Consider the following 12,218-nt stretch of genomic DNA (forward strand, 5'->3'; position numbering starts at 1 on the left):
CACTATCGCAACTTGCCACATGAGCTAGTTGTGGCAAAAGTTATGGTCTTTGCATTACTCAACCAACAACCCACTCTAAAAATTCTAACCAATAATCTTTTAACACCTATACAAGTAAAATCACTTGATCCGCACCAGGGCACTTAAACTAATGCACTTGACTTGCCGCTTAAGTAACATGGCATGTAGTGAATGGACAACGACGTGCAATGGTGCAATAATGCAATCATCAATACAACATTTAACTCATCTTCTCTATACAATTTTGACGACTCGTGTTGTTTTACAAATTATATATATATATATATATATTACTTATGCCATCCCAAATTGTTAATCCTCTATTCTATTTTGGGATGTGTCAAAATGAAATCCTCTTCTAAAATTAATAAATAATATTTGTATAAGGGTTTAAAACCTGTGCTGTGTATCCAAGAGTTAGGCCCTTTTAGATATATACCACTGTAAGTTTCTTTAAAAAACCTTCTTCCGTCTTCTCGTGTGTGTGTTAAAAATACTTAGTATTCTAAAAAAAGAATTGTATATTTTTAATTTTATTCGAAGAGTTAATACCATTTTTTAATAGTGTAAATTAATGAGATTGGTTTTAGAAATTTGTATATTTTTAACTAACAAACAATGCATTAAATAATATTGCCTTAAAAGGTTCAGTTTTCTAAACATGACCAACATTTTGAGACGGAAGGAGTGCCATTTACTTATACACAACATAATAATCACTTATTATGGATAACATTTAAAAACTTGACATTTAATACTATGTAATTTAAGAATCTAAATGGTGTGAAACTATTGTGGACATCACACTACTTATAAGGTACTTATTACGCCATTTATTAACCAAGCATATTTATTGATAGAGATCAATTTTTTTTGTAAGGAAAGATAGACATTTAATAACTAAATTAGAAATAATTTATTGTAAGATATATTAACTTTTTTTTTTTGGGGGAGAAACCAGTCTGTGAACAGACTGGGGCTTTTATTATAACAAGTGAAGGAAACTAATGAACATCAAACAATGTGAGGTGTAGGGGTGTACAGGGTTCGGTTCGGTCGGTTTTGGAAAGACTTTTCGCACCACACCTATAGGGTGCGGTTTCACACTATGCTTAACCGCACCTTGCTTTTGGAAGATAAAACCCGGGCTACACAAGGTGTGGTTAATTTTAGCGGCTTTGTGCGGTTTGTTCGGTTATATGGGCTGAATTTTTAAAAATTACTATTCTAAGCTTTGGGCTTTTAGACGTTTAAAAAATAGCATTTTTAGCCCATTTTGACTACTTTTTAACTGACTTCTTTTTAATTAAGCTTTTATTTATCAAGTTTCAACCACAATTATAAAAGCAAAATCAGACACAAACATGAAAGTTCGACACAGCATGGTGAACTGAAAACAAAATAAAAAATAATCCTTAAAACAAAATCAAACAAAAAAGATAAAAAGATAAAAAAATAGTGAACTTAAAACAAAGATAAATAGTACGAGAAAATACCCAGGAACTATTTAAGCCTTTGAGATTTATTCCTTTACTAGCTGAAGCTGAATCTCTTAAATTGCCCTTGAAATTACAAGAAAATAAAAATTAGAATCAACAACAAACATTTAGTGACTATAAAATAAAACTAAAACAATGTAACTGATGAGAGGGAAAAAAATTAAGAGCCTGAGATTCTAAGATTGAGAGGGAAAAACTAATTTTTTTTCGGCAGGATTAGGGTTTGGAAGAGAAACGAAGGTAACTGATGACTGAGTTCTGGCGAGAGAGTGAGACACTGAGAGTCTCAGATTTGAGAGGAGCAGAAGTCTAAAGAGTGAAAGCTAAAGAGGAGAAATGGGAGTAAAGAGGTGAAATGACTAATAAGAGAAGCTCAGTGGGAAACAACAAAAGGGAAAAGACATGTGTGGCTGAGATCAAAAGAGGAAAAAAAAAACTTGCACAGTTGCACGGTACTGACTCAAACAGTGAGTTAGTGACAAGCATCGTTTTTTGTTATTATTATTACCTTTTTTTTTTCAAAAAGTGCAAGTGGCAAAAAATGACTAACCCATGCGGCATTTTTTTTTTAGTTTTTTACTTTTTTTTTTTCAAAAAACGCAAGTGGCAAGTTTATGATATGACTATATAGTCTGTACCACACTAACCCAAACGGCTATACAGCATTTTTTATATATATATTTTTTCAAAGGATGCAAGTGGAAGACACTAGAGACTAGAGTTACTTATCAGAGTTAGACCACACGTTTTTGGACAAAGCCTCACACGTCAACTTCCTTTTTAATTCAATTTTTTTTTTTTACCTTTTTAATTCAAAATTTTTTTTTTTGATAAAGACGTTAGACTTGTACATATATATATATATATATATATATATAAAAGAAAGACCCTGTTCAGTAACTTCATTTCAGTGTTCATGGATGAATGTTGCATCTTCTTAGAATGTTACGTCTCTTCTTCTTCTTCTTATACATATTATGTAATACACACACACACACATATATATATAACATGCTCGGGTCAGTTCGGTTTTTGTCAGTGTGCACATCTCGGCGTCGATGGCCGCACCGGTTCGACGTTGGCATTGAAAATCTGCCGCCGATCACTGTGCCGAAAACCTTTTGCGGAGCTCTGAGCGGGGCGGGGTGGTGCTGTCAGACCGGTTTTGTCGGTGTCGGTATCTCCTTGAACACCCCTAGCGAGGGGGATAATGTCCCCAAGTATGTCATCTACCCAAACCTTAAAATCTAACCCAACCAGAGCTTTCTAAGCGAAAGCATCCACAACCTTATTACAATTTCTTAACACCCAACAGAATTTATGGAACCGCAATTGTGAAGCTAAGTGAAGGATGTCGTCCACAATGTGACCATACAATGTAGGGCTTGACAGTTCGCTGTTGATAGCTTGATTCACGATTGCCAAGTCACCTTCAAAGATAACCTCATGAAGACCAAGGTTGACAGCAAAGGATACAACATGACGACAAGCAAGGGCCTTCACCTTTGGTACAAATTGAGGGAGAGGGACATGAATTGACATGGCTCCCAAGATGTCACCTCGACTATCTCTGATAACCACTCCTAGACTAGCAATGTTACTCGACTTGAAAACGACACCGTCAAAATTAGCTTTGTAGTATTGGGGATCAGGCGGACACCATTGATTTGTGGAGGATGTCCTAATAGGCACAGGGACCAGGTCTTGAACATTGATGAAGTCTTGAAGCACGCCACCAGCCAAGGAAGGTAGCGTCTGCAATGGTTGAACCGGTTTGCTCAGGCCCAACAAGTTTCTTCTGTTCCACAATAGCCACGCTATGAGAGCAAAAATTTCAGCTTTGTAATCAACATGTACTTGCAAAAACTTAGAGATAAGGTCAGTAAAATCCAGGTGATGCAGGCCGAGACCCGCTAGATAGGCTAAATCAAAGATTTAACCTAATGATAGGATGAATAGTTTAGGGATGCCACTAAACCAGAGGCAGCAAATGTTACTCAACGCTACTAATCACGGATGTCACTCAACGCAACCAAGTCACAGACTTGATTGTTAGGAAGAATCACTCAACTCCAAAGTAAGGACACTTGCAAATGATATTCTTAATATAAACTCTTTGCCTTCTTCTGATTTCTTATTGATAAATATATGTGAATACATTGCATGTGAAAATAATAAAGATGACAACTTCCAATACAGATGGCAACTCCCTAGACTGACTTCACATCACCCTATGATCAGATTTACTAGGTTGGAACAACTACCAACAAGACTCATGATTCACTTTGACTGAATAATAAAAATAAATAAAAGACAACTAGACTGATAAAAAAAAATGACACATGTTGCCTATGTGGCTGCCACATAAGTTACCACTATGCTTCTACATCATTCTCCCCTTCTTGAAAAGAACTCATCCTTGAGTTTGAATTTAGATCCTACCAATTTGATGGAACTATTATTGGTGGAAGTGCCCACCCCCTCTACTGTGGTTTCTAGGATCAGATCACATCTTCATTGTTGGATTGCGGAGGGCAACTTTCTATAAGATAGATAGACTTATGAGGCAGTTTCAATATGAGCAAGGAATGCTTAGAGGAAAAAGAATAAGACCTTTCACTCCTGTGGACACAAATCCTACTTCTATAAGGAACATGCTGTTGGGCTTGGAGATGGCTGACCGAGTGGACCAGTCTTTTGTCAAGGTTCACTTTCATAAGATGACTACAGAATACTCTAATTGGCTAGTGGACAAGATTGTTGACAAGGAAGCTGAGATGGTTGCTATGAGAAAGCAGTTTCTCAGAGATAACCGAGAAAGACACGATGAAGACAACTATGAATTCAAAAGAAGGGAGGAAGGTGACAAAGTACATAGCACAAAAGAAATTAATGATCAACCAAAAGAGAAAAGACTGAAGACAAAGTGACCTTCTTATTTTTGGCTTTGAACATGTTTATTTAAAAGTTGATGTAAAAACTCTTATGTTTAGGAATTATTCAGGATTTGCAGGTTAAGGATTTTGTTTAAGGTGTAGGCTTTTAGGGTTTTTTTTTTTTTTTATTTATTTTTTATTTTTTTATTTTTATGGTTTGGTTTAGGGTTTGAGTTCTTGAGTTTGGTTTGATTGCAAGTTTGATTTAGGGTTTTATGTAATGACATGATTTAATGGAATGGTTGAGTTTTTTGAAAATTTTGGTTAATGGGTAGATGGTGGTTTTGGGAAATTGTGACCGGACCAATGCATGGTTACCTACGTACCCCTTGGTAGAAGGATTAGGTCATCACATAGTTCATTGATTTTTTGTTTGCCTTAATTTTTGCCTAGGCCGCCCTTTCGAGTTTTTAGACTAGCAGACTCTCTCACTTTTTTTTTTTTTACTCTCCTTTTACGTAGATTGCCCTTTCAGGTTATCAACCTACCTTTTTTGTTTTTTGTTGTTGTTGTTGTTGTTTTTTTTTTTTTTTTTTTTTGAACAAGCATAGGAAGGGAAATAACATAATTTACAACCACTTCAGACACGGTGCTTTCAGACTACCACCTCAGACATGGTACTTATTCAATTGATCCATGTTGGTTGGTTCAGTGAAAGGGTTTGCATCTAAATCCATCAACCTTATGGCTCCCCCAGAGTATATCTGCTTGATAAACCTCAAACATGGTACTTCTTCAATTGATCCATGTTGGTTGGCTCAGTGAAAGGGTTTGCATCTAAATCCATTAACCTTATGGCTCCCCTAGAGTATATCTACTTGGTAATGTATGGGCCTACCCAATTTTGCTTGAACTTCCCGTTTGCATCTTGAACCGGGGCTCAGATTTCTTTCAACACTAAATCCCCTAACTTCAAATCTCTGGTTCTTACTTTCTTGTCAAAAGCTTTCCTAAGCCTCCTTTGGTAACCTTGAATATGATACAAGGCCTTAAGTCTCTTTTCATCCAGCATGTATAACTATTCATATCTGCTTTGCAACCAATCTACTTCAGGGATTTCACTTTCCAATACTGTCCTTAGTGAATGGACACCTATTTCAATGGGAAGGATTGCTTCCATCCCATACAACAATGAATAAGGAATGGCTCCTGTGGAATATCGAATTGATGTTTTGTACCCCTAGAGTGCATAGGGCAATTGTAGGTGCTAGTCCTTGTAGTTCTTTGTGCTCTTCTTCAAGATGCACCCTATATTTTTATTAGCAGCCTCAACTGCTCCATTAGTCTGAGGACGATAAGGTGAAGACTTGTGATGTTGAATGTTGAACTATCATAGCAACTTCTCTATTTCTCCCTTGAAATCCTACCCATTATCTGAGATAATTTCATGTGGTACTCCATATCTATAGATGATATTGGTTTGAATGAATTAAGCAACTTTCTTTGAATTCAGAACCTTGTATGAGGCAACTTCTACCCATTTAGTGAAGTAATCAATGGCTACAATTATGAATTCATGGCCATTGGATGCCGTTGGGTGAATTTTCCCAATAATGTCTATCCCCATGTAGAGAATGGCTAAGGTGATGTCATGGTATGTAGTGGCATGGGTGGCATGTGCTTCAGATCTCCATGGACTTGGCATTGATGGCATTTTTGAACATGAGCCTCATAGTCGGCTTCCATAGTAGTCTAGTAATAGCCTTGTCTCATTATCTTCCTTGACAACATGTGTGCATTCATATGTGGCTCATAACTTAACTCATGAACCTCTTCAATTATTTGTTGTGCTTCCTTAGTGGTTACACAAAGGAGATCAATCTCATCATATGATCTTCTGTAAAGCCTTTCACCACAAATAATGTAATTAGTAGACAACCTCCAATTGGTCGTTCTTGTTTGCAAACTTCAGGTATATGCCGTCCTTTAGGTATTGTAGGATGCCTAAATACCATTCACCTTCTCCATTCTTTTCCTCATCCTTTTCTATTGTCATGCAATATGCTGGTTATTCTTTCTGTTCCACCACTATTTGTCTGACTTTATCTTCTTTTGGCCCATCCATCATGGATGCCATGGTTGCTAAAGCATCTGCAATATGTTTTTGCATTCTTGGTGCATATTGATATTGGATCTTGTTGAATTTTAAGGCCCACTTTTGAAAACATTCATGATAGGGCATCAGCCTTTCTTCTTTGATCTTCTATTTATTTTAAATTTGGGAGATTATCAAAACTGAGTCACCATACACCTCCAACTCTTTCACCCCTAGGCTTAGGGTTGCTCGTAACCCCATAATGCAAGCTTCATATTTAGTAGCACTATTGGTGGTAGGAAAGTTAAGTTTGTCAGAAAATGGGATATGTGTCCCTTTTGGAGAAATTAAAAGAACTCCAATGCCACTTTCATTTTGATTTGTTGCTCCGTCAAAGTACATCTTCCATGACTCTACTTCAATCCCCATGATGTCTTTATTCGGAAAGTGCCCTTGAATTTTTTCAGCTTCTTAAGGTGAACAGTGGGCTAAGTGATCAACAATTGCTCTCCCCTTCACAGATTTCTAAGTCACATATTTAATATCAAATTTTGACAAAAGCAAAACCCATTTAGCAATCTTCCCATCTTGCACAGTCTTTTCCATTAAGTACTTCAAAGGATCCATTCTTGCAATCAACAAAACCTTGTAGGCAAGCATATAATGTTTCAATTTGCGGGTTGCCCATACAAGTGCTACACACGTCTTCTCAAGTGGCAAATACTTCTCTTCATAAGGCAACATCTTTTTACTAATGTAGTAGATTGCATTCTCCTTTCTAGTCTCTTCTAAGTATTGAGCAAGTAAAGCTCCCATTGTTGTATTTATAGCGATGAGATACAACAACAATGGCTATTCGGGTACGCGCGGGACAAGTATTGGTGGTTTCTTGATCTTTTCAAAGGCTTCTTGGCATTGTTCATTCCACACTGTAGGAACTTCCTTCTTAAGTAGTTGGAAGATTGGTTCACATGTCATGGTGAGTTGAGCTATGAACCTACTGATATACTGCATCCTCCCCAAAAATCCTTATATCTCCTTCTCAGTTCTTGGAGGCTTCATCATTTCAATTGCCTTGATTTTGTTAGGATCAACTTCCTCTCTGGCTTACCATAAACCCTAAGAGCTTTTTGGATGTAACTTCGAAAGTGCATTTCTTTGGATTCAACCGTAACTTGTAGAACCAGATTCTCTCAAAGAACTTCCTCAAAGCCGGTATATGCCCTTCACGATCATTGGACTTCACTATCATATCATCAACATAAGCTTCTACTTCTTTGTGGATCAAATCATGTAGCAAAGTAGTGGTTGCACATTGGTAAGTAGCACTAGCATTTTTAAGGCCAAATGGCATTACCTTGTAGCAATATGTCCCCCATGGTGTAATAAAGGAGGTTTTCTCCATATCTTCTGGAGCCATCTTAATCTAATTGTACCTTGAAAATCCGTCCATAAACGATTGCAAAGCATGACCTACTATATTGTCAACTAGGACGTCAATGTGAGGCAAAGGAAAGTCGCCTTTTTGGTTGGTTTTATTCAGATCTCAAAAATCTACACACATTTTGACCTTCCCATCCTTCTTTGGCACTAGAACTACATTAGCTAACCATTTTGGATAGTTAACTACCCTCAGGAATCCTGCATTGTATGTTTCTCAACTTCTTTCTTAATCTAAAGAGTCCATTTTGGCTTCATTCTTCTCAACTTCTGCTTGACTGGCTTCACGGTTCTGTTGGAATGCAATGTTGTACTATATTTGTTTCAATCCTAGGCATGTCTTCATTTGAACACGCAAAGACCTCTTTGAATTATGTTAGGAGTGCCACTAATGCATCTTTCTCAAAGTGGTTAAGGCGTTGTCCACTTGTATCATTTTAGGTTCATCATCAATTCCCAAGTTAATGGATTGGATTTCTTCTTTTATGGGTTCTAGGTGTCCTTGTTTTAATTCCTTATTATTAAGAGTTTCTTTACCAATTTCAAAAATAAAAACATTCAAAGCCAACAAAATAAGCAGGATCAGAAATCGTATTATAAGAAAAGAGTTCTCAACAGGCTCAACAAACTCAATAGACTTAACTAAATCAGACTCAATTGGAAATCTATCACAAATAGACTTAACAAGAATAGAAATATTAGCAGAAATAGACTCAGTAGGGACAGAAACAATGTTCTTGGTAGGGGTGAATGGCTTGACGATCTTGATCTTCTTCATGGAGTCCTCCATGGGGTGGGCAACTCCCTCCTATGCCCAGTTCTTCAACTCAGTTGTGGCTTCAACAATGGCGAGTGGCTCCCAGTATGTTCCTTCTTCCCTCAGTATTAGTATTGCGAGATCTTCATCCATATAATCTGTGGCTTCATCATCAATTTCCATATTTGTGGGCTTGTCGTTACAAAAGCATCTAGGCACTTTATGCTATCCATCCACTCATCAAACAAATCATGCTTCCCTTTGTTGCCCAAGTAGGTGTGTTGAGGGAAATGTTCTGACTTGCCTCCTTCCATCCTTTCATTATCACCTCCAGCATTCTTAAGTGTCATGATTTTGAGACTGTGGACCATCAGTTTTTGGTCTAGAGCAGCCAACCTCGCATCTATATCATCCTCTTTTTCAGTATGTGGGGTCAATGAGCCAAGTTCGAAATCATAATACGACCCTAATTCTGGAATCTCTCTTCCATGCTTGTCATATTGAGGACTAGACCTTGAGCTAACATCAGTGATATAGCTCCAATCTAAGGGACGCTCGTAGGGGTAACCATCATAGTCCACATCATTGGCTTGTCCATTATCCTCTCTTGCATTATCCAATACATTTATCAACCTGTATTGGTCACTATCAGTACTGTCACTCCACTTGTTAGCTTTGGCATCAACTTCAATATCTTCATTATAGTAGTCCACATCATCGTCATATTCTTCATAGAAAAGATGTATGTCTTCATCTTCTCTATTATTAGGGGGTTCACCCTAATCATTGCCACCATATTGGCTATCATAGTCTTCACTGTTATTGCTCTCACTGTCGATGTTGTTGTCATCATCATCATGTCCATTGTCACTGTTGCTACTATCACTACTACTATCACTTTTTTCATCACTTCCATCCTCATCCTCACTAAGGGCTGCTCCCCCTTCCTCATCTTCATCATTGGCTCTTAGTTCATACGGGCTCTTCAACACATGCTGACAAGTCTCCCAATCAGGGGCGTAGTTAGGAATTTTTGCATGGGGGGCCAGATTATACATTCAAATGGTAGCCATTATTTTATAAATATATTATATATATAAAATTATCAAATAATTTTTTTTTTAATATTCTTAACTCAAATGAATATATAAAATTATTTATTTTGCTATAAAGATGTACAAATATTTTAATGAAGAATTTAGCATCTCCCTTAAAGTTATGCTTGAAAATGATCTTTCATTGAATAAAATCATCCATTATCATGCATCTCCTTAATCTTTAATAAAATGGTTAAAAAATTATCTAGAAAAAATCATATAATTTTATGTTAATTAATAATCCCTCTAATGTATGGCTTTCACTTCCTATATTTAACTATTCCTTTAAGCACAATAAAAAAAAAAAAAAATTATCTTTAGTCTTAATCAACCTTAACAAACAATTGAAAATTTAAGCAAATAAAATATATATTTCTAATACTATGTATAGCATATGTATTTACTAAAATCATTATACATAATTTGAGAAGATTCTATTGTGAAAGGGAATTTTAGAAAAATATATATCTTCTCTCTGCAAAAAACCCAAATTATCTTCTTTGAACAAATCACTATTGGAACAACTTATTGGCACCCAAATTCAACCCAAAAGAAAACAAATCAATTTTGAAAAAAAAAATGATATATGATGATGATGAGAGAAAATTATATCCAATTTTTTTTTAAAAAAAATTATGATGATGATGAAGAGAAGTAAATGGTGAAGTTTAAAGATTAAAAAGAAGAAGAAGAACCAAAAAAACAAAAAAAAAACAAAAAAAAAATCACTAAAGCCCAATACACGTTTTCAGTGAGTTTCTTTTCTTTGCCCCTCATGATCATGGGTTTTCAGTGGACTTTTAGTGTGTCACTGCATGGGCTATTAAGAAGAAAAACAAAAAAAGTTTGGTGTTGCATAGTGCACGTTTTCACACTCGCAAACATAGGTTAGACAAAAGTTAAAAGGTAAGAAACCCAAGTGACATTTAGGTGGGATTTAAACTATTTAAATGTAAAGTCCATACTTTTGGGGGGGGGGGGGCACTCAATATATTTTGGAGGGGCCAACTATTAAGTTTTAAGACCCAACTAATGTTTTAGACCATATTATAGAAATATTTTGAACTTTTGGGTGGGAGGGGGGGGGGGCATGGCCCCTCCACCCAACAACATGCCTTTGCCCTTGCTCCCAATATTCATTTTCTTCTATACTGCAAATAGCATCTCCAAGGAGTGTAGTCATGGCATCGGGGTCCATGTAATCAGCCTAATCAGTAGAAACTCAAGTTGCATATTCCTTCTTTAATTCTAGAACCTTGTTGTTGCAATCAAGTAGTATTTCAAACCCCGACACCATTTTCCTTGTCACAGGATCAAATCTCGGTTCAAGGAATCTCCAATAGCGTTGACTTTCCCTAGCTTTGACAAACTTCCTGTTCAACGTAGGAGTATAGGGCTTAAGAGGTTTTGGAGGACAAGGGAGTCCTTTTGCTTTGGCTTTGGCTCGAGCCATCTTTCTCACTTCCATCTCTAACAAATCATCATCAATGGGCTTATAGTCTAGCCCAAAAGGTGGTGTGGCAGTAGGAGTTATTGGGACCTAAACAGTAGGCTTTTTCACAATTCTCCCCAAGTTTATCCTCGAAAGGTAATTCATTTTTCTCATCATTGATACCACATTTTTGTTGCTGTAGGGAGCAAAGTCCATCGGGATCTTCTCCACTTCTTCTTCTCTAGTTTCAAAACTAGGCCTCTCAATCTCAAAGCCATCCAAGGTTAATTGCTCTTTCTCAAAATCAATACCAAAAATAGGCTTAGGCACTGTCAAAGTATCACCATATATGGTCACAATAGCTCCTTCATGTGGAAATCGAACCTTTTGGTATAGAGAGGAAGGTACGGCCTTTATGTCATGGATCCACGGTCGCCTAAGGAGCATATTGAAGCATGAAACTATTTTAAGGACTTGAAACTCCACCTTCTTGACCATCGGTCCTATGGTGAGCTCTAATGTTATGGTTCCCAAGACCTCTCTTCTATTGTTGTTGAATGCCCTCACATGATGATCTGTAGGCACAAAGTCTTCAATGTTTAGACCCAAGAAACTTGTAGTCTTTAAAGGACACACATTCTAAGCACTTCCATCATCTATCAAAACCGTCGGTGTTCTCTTCCCTTTGGCATCTACAGTGATGTGCAACTAGTTGTTGTGGTGCTTCCCCTTCTTGGTCAAATCCTTATCAGAATAGGAAATAGTGAATTCCCTATTTATGGACCCAATCATAGCATTTGGATCTTGGGAAGTTGTGGTTGTAGGGACTTGGATTTGGTTGAAAAGGTCTATCAGGTTTTGATAGTGTTTATATGAGGCCATAAGTAAACCTCACAAGGATATGTTGGCTTGTGTCTTCGGTAGTTGCTTGAGGACCTTATCTTCTTCGGCAGATGTTTGTTAGGTGGATCTATTCAAGGCTTTTACCAGATTATCTATCT

The 12,218-nt window shown here is 36.9% G+C and overlaps 1 protein-coding gene across 1 annotated transcript; it reads right to left on the reverse strand.

Moving 5' to 3' along the window:
• Positions 1 to 2,786: 2,786 nt before the first annotated feature.
• LOC136067560 (uncharacterized) lies at positions 2,787 to 3,797 on the reverse strand. Its single transcript, XM_065773618.1, has 2 exons — positions 3,785 to 3,797; positions 2,787 to 3,442 (listed from the first exon to the last, which is right to left on the reverse strand). The coding sequence occupies exons 1-2, from the start codon at positions 3,795 to 3,797 to the stop codon at positions 2,787 to 2,789; spliced, it is 669 nt and encodes a 222-aa protein (XP_065629690.1).
• Positions 3,798 to 12,218: the final 8,421 nt, after the last annotated feature.

The sequence above is a fragment of the Quercus suber genome, unplaced genomic scaffold, assembly GCF_002906115.3.
Source record: "Quercus suber isolate HL8 unplaced genomic scaffold, Cork oak 2.0 scaffold_77, whole genome shotgun sequence".
NCBI lineage: Eukaryota > Viridiplantae > Streptophyta > Magnoliopsida > Fagales > Fagaceae > Quercus > Quercus suber.